At 37.5% G+C, this 27909-nt stretch overlaps 1 protein-coding gene across 2 annotated transcripts; it reads right to left on the reverse strand.

Annotated features, from left to right (window-relative positions):
* Positions 1-16216: 16216 nt before the first annotated feature.
* On the reverse strand, positions 16217-20410 carry LOC147640034 (microsomal glutathione s-transferase). 2 transcript variants are annotated; one of them, XM_086776413.1, is made up of 6 exons: positions 20246-20410; positions 19308-19405; positions 19060-19135; positions 18902-18970; positions 17717-17820; positions 16217-16567 (listed from the first exon to the last, which is right to left on the reverse strand). In XM_086776413.1, the coding sequence occupies exons 1-6, from the start codon at positions 20336-20338 to the stop codon at positions 16492-16494; spliced, it is 516 nt and encodes a 171-aa protein (XP_086632539.1). In that variant the 5' UTR covers positions 20339-20410; the 3' UTR covers positions 16217-16491. The 2 variants fall into 2 exon arrangements, with proteins under 2 accessions (XP_086632539.1, XP_086632543.1); XM_086776417.1 differs by lacking the exon at positions 20246-20410 and adding an exon at positions 20107-20241.
* Between the last annotated feature and the right edge of the window lie 7499 nt (positions 20411-27909).

The raw sequence follows: 27909 nt of genomic DNA on the forward strand, positions 1-27909 counted from the left end.
GTAGAATCTCCAAAGTATGCCCAATTTATTAGGTAAGATATATGCTCAATCAATTAGGCAAGAGGTATACCCAATTTATTAAGCAATAAGTATTTGTATGGAGAAGTTTTGAAAAATATGAGGATTATGGAAATGAATAGAGGAAGAATGAGGATTGCCCCTCATCCCCCAGGCTATATAGTGTGTGGCCTGTCGTCCACATTGACCTGGCACTTATTGCATTTTAGCACATGTCTGGACGTCCTTAAACAAACTAGGCCAATAAAACTGTCTTTTTACTAGTACATAGGTCTTCTGAATCTCGGGATGACCCGCACTTGGACTATCCTGACTTTCTTTAAGAATTTGGGCCCAAAAATCACCAATAATTGGTACACATACTCTACCCTTGTAGAGTAAGTACCCGTCGTCGTCAATGGAGTAATTAGCATATTTCTCCCCCCGATGAAGTTTATCACTCCCCTTTGAAGCCGTGGTAGTCAAAGGTGAGATGAAGGGCCTACATCAGAGCTCTCCGGCTCCAAACTATACCCAGAAGACATGGCTAGTCTCGCCGGACTAACTCTCGCTTTGTTTCCCGTTGCACCTTCGGCCAGTCTCTCCAGACTAGCAATCCGTGCCAACGAGGGAGGTGGTCGCGTCTGTGAAGAAGTGCATACGCGGCGTACAGCGTGCCAGACCTCTGCAAAAGATGGATCGTGCTCACATAAACCACGTAGTGACTCCAAGAAATCATTCTTGAAGACTGTGAAACTAAGTTCATTAATCTGTGGCATGCGACTAAGTGCATCTGCCACCACGTTATACTTACCTTTCTGGTAACGTATCTAAAGGTCAAACTCCTGTAGAATCTCCACCCACCGAGCTTTTCTACCCTTCAGTTCATTTTGACTTGAAAGCCATTTCAGACTTTCATGGTCCTTCCGGACCTTAAAAGAAGCCCCATATAAATAGTGTCTCCACTTTTTCAATGCCTCGCTAGTAACTCTCGCTAGAAACTCTCGCTAGTAACTCTCGCTAGTAACTCTCGCTCGTAAGCCGAGTAGTTACGCTGCTGTGCATGATCTAACTTTTTACTCTCAAATGCAATTGGGCGTCCGCTTTGCATAAGTACAGCCCCAATGGCCTCATTACTAGCGTCTGTTTCCAAAACAAACGGCTCATTTGGATCGACAATAGTCAAAACAAGTGCAGCTGCTCTACAGTCACCTTGAGCTTATCAAAGCTCTTCTGTTGGCAACTAATGTTTTTAGTTTTTGACCATAACTGGTCAGTCAACGGGATGGCGATCTTTGCGTAGTCCTTCACATACTGTCGGTAGAACCCCAACATGCTAAGAAAAATCTGCAGTTCCTCGAGATTCTTCGGCGCTGGCCATTTAAGAATAGCCTCTACTTTTTCTGGCTCCATCCGTGTACCATCGACGGATATAATATGGCCAAGGTAGTGAATTTCTGTTTCAAAAAATTCACATTTTCTCTTCTTTGCAAATAGGTTGTGCTCTCGCAATAACTCAAACACTAGATGCAAATGCTCTATGTGTTCTTTCTATGTTTTACTGTACACAAGAATATCATCTAGGAAAACTACTATGAATTTTCCTTGATATGGACGTAAAATGCTGTCCATCAGCGTCATAAACATCGTTGGAGCATTGGTTAGCCCCCCAAATGGCATAACCAAAAACTCAAAATGCCCGAAAAACGGGTCCTAAATGTTGTCTTCGCAACATCTTCTGCTTTAATTCTAACCTGATGATACCCTGATCTCAGGTCTACTTTTGTAAAGTATCTCGATCCATAGAGTTGATCAAACAACTCATCCATGTGTGGCATCGGATACTTGTTCTTAATTGTTATCTGATTAAGAGTCCTATAGTCTATGCACATCCGCATAGATTCGTCTTTCTTCTTTACCAGAAGAATAGGCAATGCCCACGGACTTGAACTAGGCCGAATAAAGTCTTTGTTCAAATATTCCGTCAATTGTTTTTCCACCTCCTATGCCTCGGAGTGGCTTAATCTATAAGCAGGTTTGCTTATAGGTTTTGATCATCCTGGCATAACTTCGATGCCATGGTCTACTTCTCTAGATGGTGGTAAACCATCTGGCAATTCATCAGGAAAAACATCCTGAAATTCCTCTAATAAATTCAATAAAGTATCTACGTACTTTTTCTTTAATGTCTCTTTCACCTTGGATTTTTTCTTGTTTGAATCGCATGCATGCCAAACAAGGTTTTCGAATAGTGGGTCTCATCCAAGGCTATTTTGTTTTCCTTGTTTATCTACGCAAATATCATTTACAGTTTCATCTACGGAAACAGAATTTAAAAGAGGGTAACAAGCATATGCCTCTGCTATCTGGTCTCTGCAGACCGCTATGCACACAGCTCCATGGAGGAAATAAGTGGTGTGGTGGAGACAGTATGGTCGCCCTGCAGGGTAATGACTCTACCTCCATGCTCAAAACGTAGTGTATTATGTAAGTAATTCCAAGCTAGACTAGGGCCCAAGCTATACAGCCACTCCCTACCTAGATATAGGTCTGCTCTGGCTAAGTGCATGACCTAAAAGTCAAGAGGAGCCTCGTAGTCCTGCATAGATAATGGGACCCCCAATACTACGGTATTCCATACCGTTTTGTCATACCCATTGGCTAGGCCAACAGTATACTCATGATCACCCTGGGTCTCAGCCAACCCCAACTTCTTGATTAACGAGTAGTTCAAGAAGTTGTGGCTAGCTCCATCATCGATAAAAACTGTGACTCTACGGCCACCTATGGTATGCACACCATGTCATGCGGACCTACAGTAGGCTGCCACATCGCTGGTGTCACTGAACAAGCGTGATGCTCATCACAATGACACACTGTCACCTCTTTGAACTCTGCGGAACTGAGAGGGAGTCTCTGCACTGTATACAACTGCCTAGAGGATTTACCATCTTTTTTGGGCTCGTTGCCACTCGTGCTGGCTTTAGGCTTTGGACACTCAGCCTTCGTGTGCCCTACATCATTGCAATTAAAGCAGCGATTTTTCTTTTGCGCTTTAATATACTGCTCTTTCTTTTGGATTTCGTTGTCTCTTTTCTTCTTGGATGGTCGTGGTTTTTTAGACCAATGACCACCCTGTCCTTCCTGGTCCATCCTATCCCCTTGCTTATCACTCTGCGGAACCCTTTTCTTTTAAGACTTTTCATATTTTAGTGTTAATGAAAAAAACCAAAATGAAACTCACGTACGCAAGAAGAAACTCATATACAAGAAGAGTTTGGTGTAACTGTCTCGCATATTGTCATGATGGACAAAACATAGCTCCGTCACAATGTTTTTTTATGCACCAACAGTTAAAGCTTAGATATAATGATCTAGCTACCTAAATAGGTCTATATAGACAAGAGAATGCTATAGATGGAAATGAAGGACAACCAAATGATCCTTTAAGAACAACCAAATGATACTTTAGTAGACCCAACTAATGTCGATGTGAGTGTCAAGGATCATCATTATGTAATTAAATTTTAGAAAAATTTATTAAATTATAAGCTCTATGGGATGAGCATCAAATATCTATCAATGCTCAATAGAAGATGCTAGAGCTCCTTTTTCAGAGACATGAGTCAGGGTTGGAAAATAGTCAAATGAAAGCCTACCTCCAAGCTTGAGTAAAATATTGGTACAATTGCTAGCCTCCTAGGATGGTGACTTTGATGGAATAAGAGTTCCAACATATTGGGAGTAATTAAAATCCATGTTCAATGGACTTGGAATGGTTCAAACTGAACGTTGTGCATCGGAGAAGATGAAAATCGATATGAGATTGAGCTTGGAATGGTTCAAACTGAACGTTAATGGACTTGGAATGGTTCAAACTGAATGTTATAGGTTGTGCATGGGAGAAGATAAAAATCGATATGAGATTGAGCTTCTTTAACCTAGTAAAGAAGACAACTATGCTAGAAATATCATACTAATATGTTTTGGTCCTTGCATTGTAGGAAAGAGAAAATTGAAGCGTGATTGTATTGGTTGTTGTGAGAAATGTAGTAAGCCAAGAAAGGAAATGTTAGCATTTGACTATCTACTTAATGGAAGAAACTTGAACTCTTAGTTAGAAGCAAAATAGTTTATCATGATTTATTAACGATGTGGCGTAGAAAGGAAAGATGGTTAGGTAAATGAATAAGTACATAAATGGATAAGATAATTAAATTTTGGGATGGATCTAAGTATCGTGAAGTTCAAGACTTTTGGAACCCAAATGTTAAATATGAGTTGCCAATTGTTTGTGGAAACTCAAAATGTAACAAAGTGCATACCACCTTTCCAAGTCCATGTTTCTTTAAAATTCTACAAAGAGGATGAAACGATGAGACACAAGAGTATGATTTTTTCTCTAAAATTCTACAAAGAGGATGGAACGATGAGACACAAAAGTATAACTTTGTTTCTCTGAATTTCTACAAAGAGGATGGAATGATGAGACACAAAAGTATGACTTTATTTGTAAACATTGTCATTTTCAAAATAGATGTAAGAAGAAAATATGCAAGGGTGATCCTCGAAACTTTGCACTTCTCCTACATTGGGATGGTTTTGCTCCTTAAACCACCCCAAAATATTGTAGTGTGATCAAAAGATCGTAGTGTGATCAAAATTAATATTTTAAATAATGGAAGAAATTCAATATAGACATTATTTTAGTATTATTCATACCATTTAGTTTCTCAAAGTTAATTCAAAACTCTACTGATGTTTTAATGCCTTTTTAAGACCTCTCATCAAGGAGCTACATGATCTTTACATCGAAGGGAGTTGAAGCGATGTATAACTATCCAGTTGAACAAATATTTGATAATCCATATGGCTATACCCAATTGTGTAAAGTTCATGGAATGTTGATGATGGTCATTAGAGAATAGGATTGTTCAAAGTTTGTGGACAATGTTTTTGTCATAGGGACAAAGCTTAAGCCACCTTGGATATAAGAAATCCATCATTTCAAGGACGTTATGCATATGATGGAAATAGATTCCAAGCTAATATCCACCTTCCAAATGATCTATGGATAAAATGATTGATGTTTTCTCACAATCCAAGAGAGCTTTCACACAAGTTGAACAAGAGGGAATAATGAAGGATGCAACATTATTTGGAGAGTCTATACTTCAGAGGCCTCTATGGCTTTGATTTTTCATTGGACTTGGTATATAATGTAATGCATGTTTTTCTCATTGAATGTTTTTAGTAAGTATATAGCTTCACCCACAAGAGCATTAACAAACAAATAAAAGAGAGAACAGATTCTTATGTTAAGATAGTTTTTAAGACTGCTCCAACATCCATTCGGTATAGACGTTAGTGGCCACATGCTCTGAGAAAATATTATGATAGCTTTAAGGCCGAGGAGAATCAAAAGTTCATACAATGGTGCTTACCATATACCTTGAGAATGATAGAAGATATACCAAAACATCTACATGACTTGGGTATTTTGCTAATTGACATTGCACATAGCTTCTACATTTATAGTTATGATACAAGCTGGTCAAGGGAGAGTATGCCATCAGTACGGACCTTATTAATTTCTTGCAGAGTACGAAAGGAGGAATTCTAAGGTGCAAACTCATCCCCATTGGAGCATGTGGTAGGAAATGGAGAGCTATTAGATGATGTTTATAGACATGGAATGCATGACATTTATTGGTGCTATGGGTGTGAAAACATGGTTTTATTTTATGGGGAAATCAATAGCAATAACCAAAATAATGAGGTATCTTATGTACACTTTCATAGGAGAACTCATTTTACTAAGGTTTTTCACATATTACAAAATGAAAAAGATGTTCCCATGCCACATGAAAAAAAGCTACTAGATGTAAATCACTCTATTACTCTCCCTGATGGATATGTAATAACCAATTGTGAGAGTCTAGTTTGTCATTTGGTACACGAGTATGTACTTTTGGAGCTTTCTTCAATCATGAAGACATAGGAGTTATGGAAAGTACTTTCTATGCACACTATGGACCTTGCATGTTGAAAAATGTTAAAACAAAAAGGTATTGCAATAACAAGGAAGATTAGAGTACATTGACCTCTCCTACCAGAAGAACAACAAAAAGGTATTGCAATAACAAGGAAGAAAAGAGTACATCAACCTCTCCTACCTTAAGGACAATAATATGTTGAACATTTTTTGCATATAGAAGAGGGTGGTATTCAAGCACGTCCAATCACAGTGTATGAAAGAGTGTTTTATAATGGTGAAGTTTATAAGATTGGATATGATGTAACGGTTAGGGTGGATAGCCTTGATACATCTATACAAAGTGTAGGTCATTGGAAAGCACGCATCACATCATTCCTCTCCATATAATGGAATGGAGAGTATATGATTTTATTTTATTTTTTGTGTATAGTAATATAGGCAATGCATAATGGTGAAAGACGACACTAATAAGCAGTTATTATTACTGAATCCAATCACTAGAATGAGTGTGTTACATGGTCAATGTCTTCGGTACAGTTGGGATTGCATAAGATCATTAAGCTCTTTGTTGCATAAGTTTATGGCTATTCCAATAGATAATAAACTTATAGCATATGAGACCAAGGATCTATTTCAAAGAACAAGATTATTAGAAGAAGGAAAAATAGGTTATGTACAATTGATATAAATGGTGAAACACGTTATCTTGTGGTAAGAGAAGTAGACCAAGAAAGAAAGAAGTTCAAGTTAGCATGGTTAAAATGTGATTGGACACATGTAAATAAATGGAAAGTAGATATTGAAAAAACCTTTTGGAGGGATTGGAATCATTGTATCATAATATTAGGATATTTTGAGGTTACTACTAGGAGAAGATTGATATTACCCAATGGTGAATCTTCATATTTTTTTATGGTTTGGAGATCTCATTCAACATCATGATAGCATGATAGCATAAGATTCTATAAGACGTAGAGCTCTTTTGTATAAGAGTTTAGAGTCTAAGCTTTGTGATTATTTGTTATTATTGTTTACTCTTTACTTTAATCCAAATAATTTTGATATAATGAGTTATAGATATTATTTCTATATCTTTACTTTTCTTTTTTATTATTTAGTTTTAGCTTTGTGATGACTTCTCCTACTACACCACCTCTTGATTCTTTTATGGTGACTATTGCTCATTTACAAAAGACAATAGAGGAGTTGAAAAAAAGTAACAATGATTCAAGACAAACATTGAATGCAACAACTTCTATTTCAAGTAAGAGTAAAGACATACTCAAGTTGCCTCAAAGACATATGATGCTTGCAAAGGATAGAGATAATTCTACCTTGGAGATTCCCACATATGATCAAATTTTTTGACCTCTAAAGATTCGAGATCATGAATGTAACAAAGAGTATGGGAAGGCCTTTTTGCTCAAGTACTTTAGAGAGAGTCAAAATCTTGTCTATTGTGCTAATCATCATATAGTACAAAATTGAATCAATAATCATGAGGTTCTCATGGATTACATCACAAGAAAGGAGCACTACAAAAAATCAAAGGCATTATCCAAGAAAACTATAATGAAATCTTACCTCTTGAGTTTCTTGGGGCCACATACATTTGGAAGCAAGAAGACATCTACTTCTACTATCTTCATTGCATGCAAGCAAGTCGAAAGAGCAAGAAGAGTAAGAGCATAAAACCTCTATGGTAAGTAATTGTTTTCTTTAATGTTTTTCATTCTTTAACTTTTATTTGTATTTAAGCTTAAATCATTCTTACAGGAAGCAACTACCTCAGTGTGTGTGGAGGAAGGAGATATTTTACAAGATGTAAGATTTTTTATTATGTTTACTTCGTAGTAGTTACCCAAATTTTATTTTAATATTTTTAAAAATACATTAATAAAAAGAAGAACAATATACAAAACAACCATCTGTAGATGATGATACTCCATGTCAACATGACTTGGAACGCGATGTTGAGGATCTTCATACTTAGGTTTGTACTATATAATCTATATATATATATATATATTGAAAGATATTATCATTAAAAAGTACACTTAAATTATATATTATATATATAATTTAAGTGTACTATATAATATATATATATTATTTTGAAAGATATTATCATTAAAAAGCACACTTAAATTATGTGAAATAATCCATGATTATAATTTTAGGAAGAAATGCAAGATGTATATTGTCTAGAATTAACATTGCATCTTGAAGATGAGAATGGTTTTTATCAAGAGATATTGCCAAAGTTAATAATAAATTAAGATGAATCTTTTATGTAGGTATGCATAATCATACTTAATGATTTTATTCTTTTTAAAGATTTAAAGAGTTAATAATGAATCAAGATGAATCTTTTATGCAGGTATATATGTTTTTATCATTTTTAAAGATTTATTTTGTGCTTCATGTAACACATATATATTTTACTATATTCTAGGATGATGCTTTTTCAAAATATAATACTTTTATGGAGCTTTTACAAGCACCATAGGTTTGCAAATACTATAGGATGGCACTTTTTCAAAATATAATACTTTTATGGAGCTTTTGCAAAAGAAACACCATAGGTTTGAAACTACCTTTGTAATATCTTTTTAGCTTTCACATCTTTCAATTTAAACATTTTTTTGACTAATAACTTAGATGATGTAGGTCGACTATGTGACTTAAGCACGTCTTCATGAGCCTGAAGTCATCAAAAAACGTGGAGGTTGTGCAATTTTACAATAATGGTATACATAGTCTCTCTAATTTTTTAACATTGATAATTAGATACATGAAAATATTAAAACCTCACCACATTTACTTTTATCCTCTTTTATAATGGAGTGAAAAGACACAACATTCCATGCGAAGTAAGAAGGCAAGCAATGATGCTAGAAAGCAAAAGAAGTTGAAGGTATATGGCATTCCTTTTTTACTTGTTATACTCTATATAATTTAAGCATTTGAATTATTTTCTAACCAAGCTCAAAGGCATATCCATTGAAGATGGTTATGTTGGCTTGAAGATCAAGCAACAATACACTCTATATAATTTAAGTATTTGAATTATTTTCTAACCAAGCTCAAAGGCATATCCATTGAAGACGGCTACATGGGCTTGAAGAGCAAGAAACAATGCTCGAATCAATAATCCTCAGCAAGCACCACATCCACATTCCAAATTAAAGCCATGTGTAACATGTTCATTATCTCTAAGGGTGGTCACATTATCTCTAACATGTTCATCTTGGTGGATAAGGTCTAGTACCTCTAAGGGTGGTCACATGAGATTTGTTGTGTGAGGTGTGAATAGTCTTCCACAAGGGCTAGCTTCCATGCTGTTGTAGGCCTTAAATCTATAAAAGCTACACTCATCCATACCTTTCAAACTTTGGCACTTGCACACTTTCCTGCCATGCTCTTGCTACACTTCATGCTTCCATGACACCAACATGGGCTTCTACATCAATCTTTTCATCGTCATTCATTCATGCACATGCCTCAAGAGGCAACACCATGTGAAAGCACTACCAAAAGAGGATCTTCATCGACATCTAATCCAAGGGGGGACTAAATCTCCCAAATTTATCCTTTTTTGTTTTTTATGTGTTTAAGTCAAGGGTCCTCAGCTTGGGAAGTCCCACAAAAATGAGATGTAATAAACTTGTATGTTTTTCTCGTATGATAATGATTGTGCTTCAATATCACATTGCACCCCTAGTGTGCAAGATTCCTTTAGGCTACTCTTGCTATCAAGGACCTCTTGACCTAACATTTGATAGGAAACCTCCAACTAGGATTTGTATCAATCCTATGGGTATTAGATCTCTGATGTATCCAGATATGAATCTTGCACCCCTAGTGTGCAAGATTCCTTTAGGCTACTCTTGCTATCAAGGACCTCTTGACCTAACATTTGATAGGAAACCTCCAACTAGGATTTGTATCAATCCTATGGGTATTAGATCTCTGATGTATCCAGATATGTATCTCTTATTAGAACATATGTGTATCCAGCATTGTATCATTCCCTAGGCATTCGAACATCTATTGTGGGGGCTTTGTTGGAGACAACATATGTTCTCCTACCTTTATCATTGTATAGGTTCCAAAGTCAAAGGGTAAGCATGTAGCCAAAGTATATGTGAACGCTCCTTATGAGTGTACTAGTAAGTACTAGTGTGTGTTTGTGTGTGAATAGTCTCTAAGGTAGATATTATGTGAGTGTATGTAAGCAATGATGTCATACCCCATGCCATGTGTCATTTTATGTGTGTGTAGCTTAGTAAAAAGATAAGGTTTAATGCTACAAAATCAATGTATGCAATACTAAGTTAACCATTAACTCATGCAATTACTCTCTCTCTCTCTCTCTCTCTCTCTCTCTCTCTCTCTCTCTCTCTCTTTATGCCATACATGTAGCCATGAAAATATTTCATCCACCATAGCCTAGAAGCTCTGATGTGTGCACCTCTGATTCCGAATATATGTTAGACCAATGGGCATTTGAGAAGGCATTGGGAAAAATTCAAGGCAAGAAACTTCATAGGGTCACACCACTTCTGTTATGGTGGTTGGCAGTCAATACTTTATTTGGAATGGGCTGTTTTTCTAGGATAATAGATCTAGTCTATGTATCAGATAGTGCTAAGTTTAGGAGAGGCAGATTTTGTTTGAATGTCATGATGCTCATATGATTGGTCATCAAGGGGTACACCAAATTTATGATAACAAAAAATGAATGTTTTAATGGCCTAAGATGAAGGCCAATGTCTAGGACTATATGGTGAAATTTCGTTAGTGTGTTAGCAAGTGAGCAAGGATAAAGACTCATTTCTAGACACTTGTTAGACTCATCTCTAGAGACTTGTTATATCCTTCAAAGATTCTTTTTTATAATTCCTTTCAATAAATGGGAAATTATTTCCATGGATTTATTATCGATTTATTAATACCAACAAAGATCATGATGCTATCTGGGTAGTGGTAGATAGGCTAACAAAGGTGGAAATATTTTTAACCACAAGGACAACTATGTGGGGAGCAACTAACTTGGCACAATAGTTTATTGAACAGCTTTCTAGATTGTTTGGTTTACCTTGTGACATAGTGAGTGAGAAGGACTCAAAGACTTTTGCACACACAAATTGAGACAACACTAAGTATGATTTCCCTTGATCATCCTCTGTCTAATGGGAAAATAGAGAGAGTGGTTTTTGGAGGATATGCTTTGTGTATACATACATCCCTATGTTCAAAATTTTCCTATTTTAGTGCTACTACTAGAGTTATAGCCGTTTATGCTTATATCAACCTAGATCTCTAGTAACCTTAGGACTTAGGGTGTTTAGACTAATACAACTTTCCAGACTGTTTAGTTTACCTTGTGACATAGTTAGTGAGAGGGACTCAAAGACTCTGGATACCACACAAATTAAAGGCTACACTAAGTATAAGTTTCCCTTATCATCCTCAACTTGATGCAAAAATTGAGAGGGTGAATCAGGTTTTGGAGGATATGCTTTGTGCATACATACATACCTATGTTCAAGTTTTGTAGGATATGCTTTGTGCAAATATACATACCTATGTATAAATTTTCCTATAATAGTGCTACTATTGATTAGTGCATACAAACATCCCTATGTTTAAATTTACCTATAATAGTGATGCTACCCATTATAGTCTATTTATGTTGATATCAACCTAGATCTCTGGTAAAGTTAGGACTTAGATTGATAGTGCCACTACTCATTATAGTGTTTATGCTGATATCAACCTAAGTCTCTGGTAAACTTAGGACTTAGATTGATACATCTTTCTGAATTGTTTGGTCTGCCTTCTTGTAACACGGGGCTATGTTGTTGGAGACAACATATGTTCTGCCTTTTATCATTGTCCAGGTTCCAAAGTCAAAGGGTAAGCATGTAGCCAAAGTATGTGTGAACAGTTAGTGAGAGGGACTCAAAGACTTTTGGCCACACAAATTTGAGACTACACTATGTGTTTCCCTTCTGATCCTCAGTTGATGCAAAAATTGACAGTGTGAATCAAGTTTTGGAGGATGTGCTCTGTGCGTACATACATCCCTATGTTTAAATTTTGGAGGATATGCTCTGTGCATACATACATCCCTATGTTTAAGTTTTGGAGGATATGCTTTGTGTATTCATATCCCTATGTTCAAGTTTTCCTATAATAATGCTACTATGTTATAGTATGTTTATGCTTTTTAAAATAGATCTTTAGTAACCTTAGGACTTAAGGTGTCTAGATTGATACGGTTAAGGATTTCTTCGCAGTGGTTAAGTATGCAAGAAATGCTAGCCAGTGCTTTAGGATGCTGTTAATATGGTTTTATTCTAATAGGAAACATTCATAGGGAGTTAGGATCTAATCTAGCAAAGTTAAGAAAGCCCTGAGATTAGAGGAAGCATGCTAATGCTGGTGGCAACACATGTGATTGCTGCAGATCATGCATGTGCATAGATACAACTTATCCATTGCTACAAATCATGTACATGCATAGATACAACTTATAGAGAATTATGAGTTAGTAACTACCATGTGGTGGGGATACGAGGTAAATCTATTAGCATCTCGATTGTATCATGCACTTGATATTATTTTTTTAATGGATTATTTCCCAAGATAACATTATCAAACGCATCCAGGTCAACAATGATACACTGCGGGTTTTGAATCTTAAAACTTGTGAAGCCCTAACAATACTATAAATAGATGTATTTTATTCAAATTTTCAATAGTTTCACGAATTAAGAGAAATTATAACTTTTTGGTGAGCTAACTATGTAAGAGTACACAATAGCTAAAGTAGAATCTTCACAACACAAAGCACTGAATTGTAGAAATAGCTGAAGAATAAACATGAAGTAAAGATGATGCCTTATACTCAACCTCTATAGAAGAAAGTGTCACTGTAGGCTATGCTTCTTACTAATCCAACATGTAATTCCAGACCCAATCAAAAAACAGTAACTAGAAATATATTTTCTACTATCACAATCTCCTGCCCAACCCGAGTCACAAAATCCAATCAAGGTATCACTAGATGTGTGATGCCATACCCAATGATACCTTTGATGTATTTAATAGTTGCATCCTTGTCTTCCCTCGGGACTAAGGACACCAACTACAAAGCAGCTAAAGTCAAACTATGTATTGCAAAGAAAGATCAAACTCCCTGCTAACTTCCTATACTCCTTCATATCTATAAGTGGAGAAGTATCTTCCATAGATAGCTTTACATCAACCTCCATGGGTATAATCACTAGTGGCTTGCACTCACACCATGCCAAATGCCTACAGAATTTCTCCTCCATACTTCTACTGAGAAATGAAGATTCTATCACACTCTTGCTAGACCTCAATCCCCAAAACATAAGTATATAAGCCCAAGATTTGTCATTTCAAACTCTGAGCTTTACATCTCTTGTTTCTATTAAACCTTCTTTTCATGGTTCCTCCTCGGCATAATGAGGTCGTCCACATATAGGACAATGATCATATACCTTCCTTGCTCAAAGAAAATATATGATTCTATTTTGCTAGAGCCCAAGTTTTGTCATTACAAACTTTAAACTCAACATCTCCAGTGTCTATTACATCATCTCCTCATGGTTCCCCGATATATTGAGATCATCCACATATAGGACAATGATCACCTACTTACCTTGCTCAAAGAAAATATATAAGTTTGTATTTGGGAGGCTTTTAGAAAGGCCAATACTTACAAAGAACGCATCTATTCACTGGTACCATGCTCAAGGAACATGTTTCATTCTGTACAACATTTTTTTGGAGTCTACACACTTAGTTTGGTGAACAAAGTTCTCAAACCCATGGAGTTGCAACACATAAACCTCCTCCTTGAGATGGTCATTCAAAAATGCTAACTTCACACCCATTTGCATTATCGACCACTTATCTCATGAGCAACCAAGGCTAGTATCAATCCAGCGGAGTGAATGTCTCCTGAAAGTCAAACCTTTTGACATGTGCAAAACCCTTCACCAATGAGCCTCACCTCTTGTACTTATCCAATGTACCATCAAACTTGTACTTAACCTTCCAAATCCACTTGGTGCCAATTTTATCTTCCGTCTCGTAAGATGATCCACAAGATTCCAAGTGTGGTTTCTCATAATTGAGTCATACTGTGACTGGATGGCTCTCCTCCAATTTGGATTTGCTAATACTTCCTCCAAATTGGTTGGCTCCTGTACTTTATCTTAGCCATTGAGGTCATATTGACAATGGAAGCAGAGGCCCTCTTTTTCTCCTCTTTTCTCTTGGATCTAGGAACAACTGTTGGATTTTTTATTATTACTGACGGAGCTTTCTCATGATTTCACCTCTTGTGGAGCTGGTACTATCACTAGTGGCTTTGTGTATTGAGCTACTTCTTCGTTGAAGAATAGTTCCTGCACTTGATGAGGATGTTCCACGAACACTATCATGGTTGACAATTATCTTCTTTGTCTCTGGGTCATAATTGGTACCCTTTTGATTCTATACTGCACTCCAAGAAGATACACTTCCTACTTTTGGAATCCCACTTGGTTGTTTGGAACACGCATAAAAGAGTCATAACTAAATGTCCTAAAATATGTAACTATGGGTTTCTTACTAGAATAAGCTTCCTAAAGATGTCATGCCCTTCACTACCTTTGTGTAACTCGTGTAAGGATATGCATTATAGTGTATTCCACATTTCTTTCTCTTTAAACATAATTTGTGCTATCTCCATAACTATGCAACACCATTTTATTACGAAGTATAAGTAAGTATCAAATCTCTCTTGATCCTATACTCTTGGTAGTGACATTGAATCCACTTGATGTGAATTCTTCTCCTCTATTAACTTATTCAACCTCTTATTCTCTACCAAACTATGCTATACTTCAAAAGCTTCAACCTTATCTTGAAGAAAATATATCCTAGTTTCCTATTAAAGTCATCAATCAATTACAAAAAGTAAGAAGAACCATCCATTGTAGTGGTTGGCATTTTACCACAAAGATCTCCATGGACAAACTCTAGAAGAGTCTTTACATGATTCTTACTTTCTTGTGGAAATGTATAACGATGTTGCTTGTCCATCATACATGCTTCATATATATTTGACATCTCAAAAAATGTTGATAGATGTGCCACAATCCTAATACTTTGCATCCCTTTTAAGACTATAAAACTTACATGTCTAAATCTTTCATACCATAGCTTGCTTGTCTCGACATCAACTTGGACTCCCACAGTTCATACAAGTTGTTGCACTAGATTCCTCTCTCCCATGACATTACCATTGATATCTATGATGATTACACAAGCCTTATCAAAGAGAATCTTTAAGTCGCAAAAGAGATGGTACATGTTCCCATGGCTAGACATTTGCCATTCGTTATTCGTTACCACAAACTTGAGGAAGCTTTACCAACCCTTTTGACTAGTCATATTTCAAGATGCTCCATTGTCTCAATAATCCATGGACCGTTGGGTAATGTGGAATGTGTTGCCTATGCATAAATTTCTTTAATTATCTCAAATAGATCCAATTCAACTTCAACACTATTCCAATACTACTCTCTCAAAGGCTATGCCATTCTTCTCAACTACTTTTTTTTACTCTAATGATTTGATCACATGACCAAGCTAGTCATAGTAAAAATAGTTTAGTAGAAACAATTTTCCCTTCTTAGAAGCATTAGGACTGCCAATGCCCTTTCTTTGCATAGCAAAGAATACAATGTCACCACCATCTTTGGCTTTAAAATGCATCTCTTCCTCCACCCAACATTATGATGAACTCCTTAAAAGTAGCAATTGAGTCATGCACCTACTCGTTCAATGAGGTCACATAACAGTCATACTTTGGGACACTACTTTGATGTGCCCTTGCATGATGCTAGTTCTTCTTTGGTCTTGATCCCCACCGCCGCCCTCTAATCTTGCAGATTCTTTCTCCGTGATTATGCTAGTATTCCATGACCATCAAACCAACGTGGTTTGTGTCAAACTTTGGAAGCCTCCATCAACTCACAAAATCATGAAGCTATTGGAAAGGTTGAGGTTTTCTTTTTCTCTTTTGAAAATGCTTGGTTTCATTTTCAGCATTCTTTTATTTAATAGTGGTTTATGTTGCACCATATAAATGAGGTCCACCCTGTTGTAATACTATCATCAAACAAGTACAATCTGTTTACAATGTGCAATGGGAGATGCTATTGCAACAAAGATATGAAAATTCAAAATGAACCATAACCTGGCATGAGAGAGAGAGGCTTGCATACAAAAGCAGGTGGGCCATTAAAGAACCATGGTACATTTGACATACACAAACATATAAGAGAACGTGACCTACCAAAGTTGACTATGAAAATGCATTTACAACGTCAAGTCAAAAACCATACAACTTTTACTTTATTTGCTAGCCGAACTTGGCAAGTGATGCATTAAAAGTGAAGGTCGAAGGACTACTGCAAAAGAAGACTTACACCAGCTGCTGCTGAGCAAAACAGAAGTCCGATCAAAGCTGCAAAATTGTATTTCCTGTGCATCCCAAAGATCATGTTAAAATAAGTGGCTATAACGCTAGGCAGCTTAGTCTGAATCGCAATACCTATGTATATGTATATGTGTACACACACACACACACACTCGTATACATATACATGTATATACTATATATACATATGCATGTATATATATATATATATATATACCTAGATGAATCCAGGAACATGCCCAAATTCACCTTTTAGGAACGTTCATGTTATATACTCATGGTAGTCAACCCACAAGACTATATAACTAGCAACTCCATTATGCATAGTATGGACTAGATACTACGACATCCCCACTAACGTCATCAGTGCCCAATAGTAGGTGTAGAACTCTATATCAAGATATGCTCACACACGCACTCCACACACACACACACATAACAGCATATATTCACACAAAGCCCTTCGTACTGAGTTTTTGTCAAACCTCTGGAGATACAGGGCAGACTCAGCCGTAATGAAGCCTAGCACTAAGGGAAGGAGCAAATAGAAAGAATTAGTTCAGCAAATAAGTATTATATATTGTCACATGCATCACCCTGGACATGGTTAGCAGACTTCTGAGCAGTTTAGAGTCCAGATTTCAGTTGGCACAATTGGCACTTGACCCAGTTGGCAGCCGACTAACCCTAGATCAGCCAACCAGCCCTAAAGAAACCATAAATAGGTGGCTGAAGGGTAGATGCAAGCATCCCATTAGAAGGATTTAAGGATCCATACACCCAGTATCTACAAGTGCAGCAAAGGTGAGTAGCAGGTTGAAAGAAGGGTGTTCCCAAGAAGAAGCCAAATTCAGCCCAGGGAACAGCCAGAACAGCAGAAAACCTTTTGTTCATGTATGTAGCATTAGAACTAGCACGATAAGAGTCGGGAATCGAATCCCAGTTCAACATTGTACATATTCATGTTTTGCAAAATCTACAGTATATTAGGTCCATTCACTGGTATTCTTATATTTTTGGATCATCAAGTGATCTGCATTAATTAGCCAAAAATCAGTGTTTTGGTTACTGTTGATCTAGCATGCTTCCGTATGCATGTTGTGCGTGCGCGCGCGCATATAACTTTACCCCAAAAAAAAAAAATCAAGGGGAAAATTGACACTGACATGCTGGGATTGCAAGTAGAGACTTACCCATAATTTAATCTGTTATCCGGCTCCCCTGTGGAATAGCCTTTGAAATAAAAGAAACGGCCAACACAATACATAAGACCGAGGCTTGCAGCAGCCCTTGGGAACTGCAGTTTGGCAAAGGTCAGATAAAAGCAAGCTCTCTCTCTCTCTCTCTCTCTCTCTCTCGCTCTCAGCCCATGGAAAAGGATGGAAGACCTGGGGGTTCCGGTCTTGCCACAGCACAGCAGGCCAAATGGCAGGTCCGCATATGGGAGATGGCATCTCAAAAGTGACATTGGTTTGAAACAATTATGCCCTCTCACTTACCCTCTTTGGACTCTGCATTGACAGACTCAAAGCCATGGTGCTAGACTATGCTAGGCAAGGTAATATATCCAGGCCATGCATTCAGTCAGTCATTCTTCTGATTCATGCTGATAATGTGGTTTTCATGCCTCATTCTGTGAAGGATGCCCAGTAATTACTGGCTATTTGTATGCACAACCCGCATGCAGAATACAAAAATCATGCTAGTAAGAATCTCGAAAGGGTCTCTTCCAATGGTATGCTACAATAATCAGCCAGTGGAAGTAACGGACACCTTCAAATATTGGATATAGATGTACCATCAAATCCTAGATGGCAACAATTTGTGATGCCTAGGCTAGAGAAAGGGACAGGCATATTATGCATTTGAGAATATGCGTAATCAGAATGAGATCAAAAGTTTTCAACACTCTGGTTACACTGTTGAGCTTTATGGACTGGAAGTACAAGGATGTGAGATCTCACTGCTCAGTTTCTGCTTGGATGGATGTTTGAAAGACTCAAAAGAAAATTCTCACAAATTTCCTCAAAGTCATACAACAAACCCCCGTGTCTGGACTCATGAGTCGTCATAGCAACTCCATTGTATACAATGGCCCTATTTTTCTTTTGGCAGATTGGTTTTCTTTTTCAAGTTGTCCTTGACATCCAGTTCATGGATCATATGTAGAATCTTTTGGTCTCATAGACCCTTCGGGTCTTTTGAAGGCATCAATATAAACTCTCTCTCTCTCTCTCTCTCTCTCTCTCTCTCTCTCTCTCTCAATAATGACCTTATTTATAAAAGGATGGTCCTCTCCTTGCAGACAAAAGAGGGAAGAGAGACAATAGCACACAAATGTAGAAAACATAAACATCTTCAACCCTTATACAGCATACCTGCAAACCCGCGAGAGTGACCAGAATGAAGAAAACCGGCATGAACTCGAGGCTATTTTGATGCCCTCTCTGCACACGTTATGACAGATGACATCTCTAAATAGAATTTTCAAGAGAAAAAGCTGGTCTTTCTAAACAGTGCAAGTATTTATACTCACCTGCACACAGTTAAAGTACTTAGCATTCTTATTCTCACCCTCAACAGCATAGAGGATTGGGAAAGGAACACCGTACCTACAGACAAAGTGGCATGAAAGCCAAAAAAAAGAAGACCAAAATGTTACTACCTTAGCAGGAGCTGCTTGAGAGCGCATGTAAATTTCACCATTCAAAAGAAATCCTTATGTAGAACACTAAAGGATCTACTTGAAATTTAGCGGTTGTGAAAGATGCAAGAAAAATGCACCTCTTCCGAGCCTTCACAACCTGGAACATCATCCATACATTGATGCAGCAGTATAGGACCACCACTAGAATCACCCAACCAAAGGCAGAATCCATGGCCTGTGCAGGTGGTCAGCAACAAACGATCAGTTACATTTACCACAAAGCACCCCAAAGAAAAAGTCCACAGAGCACAAAGCCAATTGCACAGAGAGCTCTGGACATAACATAGCAAGAAAAACAAATGTAGACATGATTTACTTTCCAGTCACCCACAGAAATCTTTGAACATGCCTGGCTTATATATGAGGTAGCTACGAAGCGCAGTCACCTACAAAAAGCTTTGAACATGCCTGGCTATCTATGAGAGAGCTATGAAACGCATACCCAGCCTTCCAAAATGAAGCTTTTATGAACTAGCTACAATTGCAGTCCAATGGGCTAGCCGTGAAGCTGACATGATCTAGCTCTGAAAGGCACACAGAGCTTTGGATTTACATGGCTTTCCACATGGAAGTCCTAGCTATGACACAAAGAGATTTGGGGTTGTCTTTGCAGAGTGCAGCATGAATGACCTAGCTATGGAATCTGGCTTTCTACAATGAAGTTTGACGACCAAGCTATGAAAGAATAAGAATTTAGAGATGAGACCATGTCCAGAAAGCTACTGGGCAGTCTCATTTATCTCTACAACCCGGATTTCGGCAGGTACATGCCTGGATTTGCACAGTGCAGTCAGGATGACCTAGATATGAAAGAAATAACAAAAACACATAGGATGATCTAGCCATGAAAGCAAAACACACACACATGAAGCATACCTGGATTTGCTTAGTGTTCTGTGTGATGCTATACCAAGGAGCGTTGGTATGGGCTGAGTTTTTATGGCAGACAAGAGCGCTCTGTTATGTGTGTGTGTGTGTGTGTGTGGGAGGAGTCTCCAACTACGACAGAACCCACCAGTTTGTTAGGAGCTCTTTCTCTCATGGTCGATGGCAGCATCGACGAGAGGGGCACGTCCCGCCAAGCGCATGCGCTCGAAAACTCAGACATTGCATGACGCTAGGAAGCCAGCTTTTTGTCCTCGCTGTGTTATATAGCCTATGGCTTTGTTTGAATAATAATAATAATAATTGCCCCTTTGCTTGTTACTTAAGGTTTTCCTATTTTTGCTTCTTCTGAATTTGCACCCTCTCCAAGCCCAAATGCCCCTACTCCCACTTGGCCGTTTGGGCCCTAGGGAATGTTCGTTCACGTGCGGTTATGATAAGCTCATCAACAAGTTCACACAATCATTCATGTTGGAGCGCAAAGGGGAAACCTAAGTGGAGCTCTTTTGGGAGGGGGGGTGTTTTCACGCTAGTACCCTAAAATTTGACTATTTGAGATTCACCAAAAAAAGCTCACTAATCTTCAAAGGCAAGTAAGTTCAAAGCTTTGCGAAAAGCTTCAAACTTCTCTCTTAAGAGAGCCTTCGTGTGAATAAATCTACCATGTTGTCTTGTCATGTGTTGGCACATAAGCCAAGCTGATTTTCCCTACTACGGAGTGTCTCTCTTCGACATAATGATAATGCACCTCAATGTGCTTTGTGCAAGGATGAAAAACTGGATTCCTCGCAACTGTCATAGCGCTCTGATTGTCAGTAAAGATGGTAGTGGGGTTAAGAACTCGCCTATACCTAAATTAGCCAAGACATCTAAGCCAAATACACTTAACTGTAGCTGTAAACGATGCCATATACTTAGCTTCACAGCTAGAAGTGGTCACAGTGGGTTACTTCTTACTGAGCCATGATATACATGAATCACCAAGGTGAGCAAAAACCACTTGTGGACACTCATGTGCATAACATTAAGCCCAATCCGAGTCTGTAAATGCATGGAGCTATGATTTACCGCCCTTGGAATAAAATAACCCAAAGTACTTGGTGCTCTTTAGGTAACGGAAAACCCGTTTAACAAATTGCCAATGCTTGTGTTTGGGCTATGCATAAATCTTCTCAATACTGAGACTCCATATACTGAAGGTCAAGCCTAGTGTTATATAAGAGGATAAGGCATCCAACAGCTTCTTCATATAGGCCAACATCAAAAGGGTCACCTGCATCTTCAAGTTTTAGTAGCAAAGCAGGTCCCATAAATGTAGCAACATGTTTGCAGTCTTCAGATTAAACCTCTTCAACAATGCCTCTATGTATTTTGTCAACAGCACGACAATGCCATCAATAAGTTAGCAAAACTCAATGCTCAAACAATAGTGCAACGGGCCAAGATCTGATATTTCAAAAGACCTCTATAAATCATCTATAAAAGCTGAAATATGATCATCATTAGGGCCTGTGAGCAACATGTCATCAACGTACAAACATTATCAGCCATAGCAACAAAGTGCTTAAAGCACATAAAAACCTTTGATTTATGATTCAATGGATATACCTAGGTATGTCTAGAATAATCATCAATGAATGTGACAAAATAAAGGTAGCTCCCAATAGATGATGTCCTCATAGGACCACATACATCATTGTGTATAACCTGCAATTTTTGAATAGCTAGTTGAACCATCTTTGGGAAATGATGTCCATTGTATTTTTCTAAGAATACAGTTCTCACAAACATTTTTGATAGGGGATTCAATATGTGGCAGCTTAGACACCATGTCATGCTTATGCAAATAGAGAGCAAATTGCTAAAGTTCAAGCAACCAAAGCATGTATGCCACCACAACTTAGGCACCATGTCATGCTTATGCAAACAGAGCAAATTGCTAAAGTTCAAGCAACCAAAGCATGTATGCTTTTGTCTTTCACATGCATATAGTCTGTAAAGGCCATGAGACAAAGTACCAAAAGCAAAAATTGTATTGCCATCACTACGATCATGAACAATACATATGTCATCCACAAACTGAACTACTAAGCCAGCCTTAGTAATGGCAGAGATAAATAAGAAGTTCTTCTTGATCCGTGGTACATATAATACATCTGAGAGCATAATTGTTTCACCATTGCAACACTAAGAACAACTTTACCGACTTCTTTTACATGATAAGAGGAGTTGTTTGCACATGTAATAGTGTTTCCCTCTGGAGTAGATTCAAGTGATGAGAACAAACTACAATGAGAAGTAATGTGCTTACTAGCACCACTATCAAAATACCAGACATGCATATCTATAAATCCTTATGTGAAGGGTCAAAACTGCATTGCACAATGAAAGCCCAATCATCATGTGCATAGTTTGCATATTTTTTTTTTCTACATTAGATACTAACGCATCAGCTACACCCATACTTTACCGACTTCTTTTACATGATAAGAGGAGTTATTTGCACATGTAACAGTGTTTCCCTCGGGAGTAGATTCAAGTGATGAGAACAAACTACAATGAGAAGTAATGTGCTTACTAGCACCACTATCAAAATACCAGATATGAATATCTATAAATCCTTATGTGAAGGGTCAAAACTGCATTGCACGATGAAAGCCCAATCATCATGTGCATAGTTTACAGATTTTTTTTTTCTACATTAGATACTAACGTATCAGCTACACCCATACCTGAGTCTTTCTTTTTCTCCTTCTCCTCTAGCCACTTCCTGCACTCATTAATGTAGTGACCAGGTTTCTTGCAATAGTTACATTTTCCCTTTTTCTTTAACTTGTCACCTTCCTTGTATACAAGCTTGCCCAATGACTCTGATTTCAGATTGTAACTAAGATGTAGAGATCAACATCGACAGCTCGTAGAAAAGATCTGGTGTGGTGAGTGTTTGATGATGCTTTTACGTGTATATGCACGGCCTTTGTAGTAGATCTGACAATAGTACTCCAGAATCTAATGAAAAAGAATGCAAATTTGATCCTCGAAGGTGTCTGCATAAAATCAAAAACTGTGCGAAATGAATTTTTAACCCCAAAACTTCAGTACAAAAAGTACTATACACTTCAAGGTCCTCTTTCTTCTCCCATAACCGCTCCTTTATCCAATTCAAGAAGATAGGCGACTTAAGATGAAGGGTAGGCAACAACAACATGGGCGAGGAGCGTATGCTCTGATACCAAATGTTGGAAATAGGGTTGTAGGAATGTACGTGCGTGTGCACACACACACAGTGGAGAAGCTCAAGGGAGCACACAATGAGACGATAATGAATGTGTGATGTACAAAGATGATAAGGATACCCCAAGATGGGTGTATGCTTCTATCATAGGAGAGAAAACCTCCTAAAGAGGGAAAAAGTACCTCGACTGATCCTAGTGTATTCACACATCACTACCAAATATGGCTACACTCTATTATTATAGTTCTTACTCAAACCAATTGCCACAAAAATTAAGCACACAAGAATTCTTATTTTGTTGTGGCTTTAGAAATCCTTATTTTTGCACACAAGAATTGAGCATCTTCCAAATTATGGCATGTGCATTTTGGTTTTTACTTTAAGCTAATGTCCAAAGTTCTATAACAAAAGGAGCATACATATAAGCTCTCATTTGACCTACAATGTAGCTCACACTCTGAGAGCCTAGACTCCATTGTAACCTATCTAGTCATGGAAAAGTATGTTATTAAAAAATTGGTATCTACATGGACAATTGAAATCCAAAAATGCCTCCAAACCATTGTGTGCCCGCTTTTTCCAATTCCATATGTTTTTGTATATATATCATTGATGAAGATCCAAGTGTCAATAAAGAACCAAAAAGCTATGCGAGTATCCTTCTTTGTCTTTCTTCCAAGTTTTCCTCCTTTTTAAGAGACTCTCTCCATCACCTTGTATCACCTTGCAAAGCCACCTTACAAAGGTATGAATTACTACACTAAAAACCTCTTTTTCTCTAAGAACTATGGGGATTACTATACTTATTACCATGAATTTATTTTAAAAGATGACTTAATTTGAGTACGGTGTTAAGTGGTTTTTGTGAACCCTAATAGTGCATAAAACAACACTAGGATAGAATATAGGGAGACTTAGAATATACACAAACCCATGTTTTTTATGATAGGCAAATCAGTTTTGATGTAAGATTTTAGTTGGGATGCATTCTTTAGTTGTGTGATCCTTTATTCTTATATATATAGCATGATGTGATTGCATTGTTAAGAGAATAAGGGAATAGGATGATAGTTTTTTCTTAACCCATGTATATCGGGGAGGGTTTAATCGTAATAATCCAATGCACACAAATGATGATGGTGATATACTGATAAGGATGGATAACTCATATATTGACAGAAAGTATGAAGAGGGTTTTCATTGAGCAGGGTATTCATATCACTTGGACAAAAGCAATGGGTGTAAACATCAATGATTTCCAAAATCTTTGAACCTTTGGACACAAGCCTTGGGCTTTAATTTTTTTTAAACAAATACTTAAAGGTGGTAAGCAAGGGTTTACACATCAACAACAACTGAGTGAGAGGAAAAGAATAGTTGTGCACTAAAGGATGAAAAGGATGATTGGCTACCATCACTTTAAACGACCGTTTTTGGTTGCTTGGCATAGTTGAAAGAAGAAGGTATAATGGTGCAGCACAAACACACGCAACAAAGTTGGGCAAGCACGCATGAAACAAGTGAGGAAAGGTACGATGGAAGATGAACACTATACAAGACAGACACAAGGCTATAAAAACCTACGAGTACAGAGCGATGTAGGGGCTGCAAGAGAGACACCCCACTGCTAGTTTTTTTGACATTTTGAAGGCTACTTAGCCTGTGTGCTGAAGCCAACTACATGTAGAAGACTGGTTATTTTTACAGTATTGATCTTCTTGGTGAGCAGGTTGTTAGCTCTGGTGAAGCCGACTATACAAGAGAGTCGATGATTGTTGCTAGTTTTGATATTTTCCTTGGTGGCTAATCAACTTGTTGCAGAGTATGTTTTACCAATTTTGGGTTTTTTTGTTAATGGTTACTCATCTTATGTGGATCCGTTTCGCCATAAAAAGAAGGCCTGCAACAATCAAAGATTGAAGCTTGATTTGGGAAGCAATTGATGATTCTTATTGTGGTGCTAGTAGCCATTTTTTGGCGCATATTTCTCAGCCTTACAAGTTCTTTGAAGGGACAAACCAAATAATCTGTTAGGAATTTTGCACCACACTATTTACCCAAGAAGTGTTGTGATCACACCATGATTCTTTCCCTAGTATTAGGCACTAAGATCACTAAAGTAGAATGTGTTGGGTTTTCTGCTTCTGTGTTTTTTTCCTTCAGAACTGAATACGAATGTTTTCTTCTTCTGCAAGTACCAAATACTCTACAAATTACTGAGGTGGAGTCTCATCTTCCAGATGAAGTCTCACATTGAATTATGTGAGGAGGAAGCCATATTTTGAATGTCCATGTTTGTAATAACTTAGTTATTGAGAATCATATATAAAAGAGTGAAGCCCATACTTCAGTTTGGTGTTATAATTTGATATTACTGATATCCAAAGTTCCTTGTTCTTCAAATATGTGTCAGTAATCCTTTATTTTCTAGTTTTGTGAGCATTGAGAAAGCGGAGGTAATGTGGCATAAGGATCTATAGAGGTTATATGGTGTTCTACCAATTCTTTACATTCTGTTTTGGTCCCCCCACTGAGGAGTCTTCTTGGGAATTAAGGTGACTGGGGCAAGGACTCAAGGATAAGTGTGTACATGATTCATAATGGCTCAGGATTTTCCTAAATTCTTTGGGCTACCAAATGAGGATACGAGCCATTTTATTGAAGATTTGGAATTTACAGCTTTAATGAAAGATAAAGACACTCCAGAAGTTTTGTTACAAATTTTAGCTTATTGTCTCAAGGGAGAGGCAAAAACATGGTTGCAAGGTTTTGTTCAAAACTTTCGAAATTCTCACACTCCTTGTGAATCAGAATATAAAGAAGTGAAGGCCGCTTTCTTGTTACAATATGCTAGGGAAAGGGATCCTGATGGGATATGGAGAGAGCTTTACAATTATCAACAAGCACCTAATCAAGAGGTGGATTAATATATGATTCGGTTTGTTGAGTTATGGAAAATTGGAAAGCCGCTTTGCATCTTGAAGTTTCACCCAAAATGATAAAGAAAGATAGATTTGTGGCCAGACTTAAACTATATATCAAATTGAAAGTGGAACTAAAGAACCCTCTCCGTTTTGATGAAGTTGTTTGGTTTGCTCGTGTACAAAAAAATGGAAAATGAAAAGACTTGGTCAATTAAGGTTGCAGGAAGGATCAACACAGAGAACTATTACCAATGAAGTCATCCCTACGGCTAAAGAAGAACCAAGTTCTCTTCAATCAAAGGAAAAGGATGATTCCTTAAAAGAGAAATTACATCAAGTTGTTGAATTGATGAAGAATATGAGTCTTAACCTAGTGGTGTAGGTAGAGGACGAGGAAGAGGATCAAATGGTGGTAGAGGAATAGGTTCTCAATTAAATCAAAATGGACAACCTTCATGGCAAGGAGGAAGGGGTCATGGAGTATATCCACTGAATGTACATTGCTATAATTGTGGAGAATGGGGGCATTATAGTACCGATTGTGATAAACCTCATCGCATGGGAGGAGATATGTTTCCTTTACCTCATAACTTAAACAATAGAGCAAATGATTTTAGAGTAGAGATTAAAGATGTTCCTCAACCCAGTAGCAGTGGTACTGTTATTGATGAGAAAGGAAAAGGTAAAGCAGTAAGTCTTATTGGTTTGGAAAAGGAATCATAAGTAATGCCCCTAGCAGAAAGAACAAGAGCTTCTATCAATGGAGAGGTTGAACCCAACTCAAAGAGAGGGAAACAAGAGATAACAGGACTGTTGAAGAAGAAAGCAAGAAAACCAAGAAGATGATTCAAGGTAACAGATTTACCTTTGGGGAAGAAACAGGAAGATTGTGATCTGATAAGAGATTTGTCTCAACAGAAAGTTGATATTACTTTTGGTCAGATAATGGGAATGTGTCCAAAGCTAAATAGGAGTGAAAACGAGCAGTGAATCAACTCATTACACATAAAGCAAAAGAAGAAGGAAGATTAGAAATCATGGAGAATCTACTGCTACAACCAAAGACTTCTCAACCTCAATTACAGGAATTAATAGAGAAGATGGTGAGTGCTGGTCTTACATTAGAACAAAGGCAAAAATATTTTGCCATGTTTGCCAAATTTTCCAATCTCTTTATCACTTCTTATGAAGAGATAAGAGGATTTACAGGTAAACCACTCAAGAATGAGTTAAAAGAAGGTGTGAAACCAGTGTTTCAAAAGTTAAGAAGATTGGGACAAGAGCAGACTCAACTACTCAAGGAAGAGGTACAAAAACTTCTAAAAGCTGGTTTTATTTATCAAATAGAAAATTTAGATTGGGGTAATCCACTTGTGATCATACCAAAAAAAAGACAAAAGATGCAGGAGGGTATGTGTAGATTATAAACCATTGAATGCATCTACAAAGAGGAACCATTACCCTTTACCTTTCCTTAATGACATTTTAGATAAAGTTGCAGGGAAGAGATACAGTATTTGTGATGGATATTATGGATATTTCCAGATAACCATTGCACCCGAAGATCAAGAGAAGACAACTTTTATCACGCTATGGGGTTGTTTATGTTATAGGGTTATGCCTATTGGTTTAACA

Source organism: Cibotium barometz, chromosome 3 (assembly GCF_041138505.1).
Source record: "Cibotium barometz isolate CiBa-2024 chromosome 3, ASM4113850v1, whole genome shotgun sequence".
In the NCBI taxonomy this organism is placed as follows: Eukaryota; Viridiplantae; Streptophyta; class Polypodiopsida; order Cyatheales; family Cibotiaceae; genus Cibotium; species Cibotium barometz.

What these genes read in the sequence shown, in the direction of transcription:
- LOC147640034 (XM_086776413.1), bottom strand. Translation starts at nt 20,338, where the DNA reads ATGTCTGAGTTTTCGAGCGCATGCGCTTGGCGGGACGTGCCCCTCTCG. An exon ending in AAAGAGCTCCTAACAAACTG is followed by an intron (nt 19,406 to 20,245) that starts GTGGGTTCTGTC and finishes CCACCTGCACAG; the next exon opens with GCCATGGATTCTGCCTTTGG. An exon ending in GATAACAGATTAAATTATGG is followed by an intron (nt 16,568 to 17,716) that starts GTAAGTCTCTAC and finishes TGGGATGCACAG; the next exon opens with GAAATACAATTTTGCAGCTT.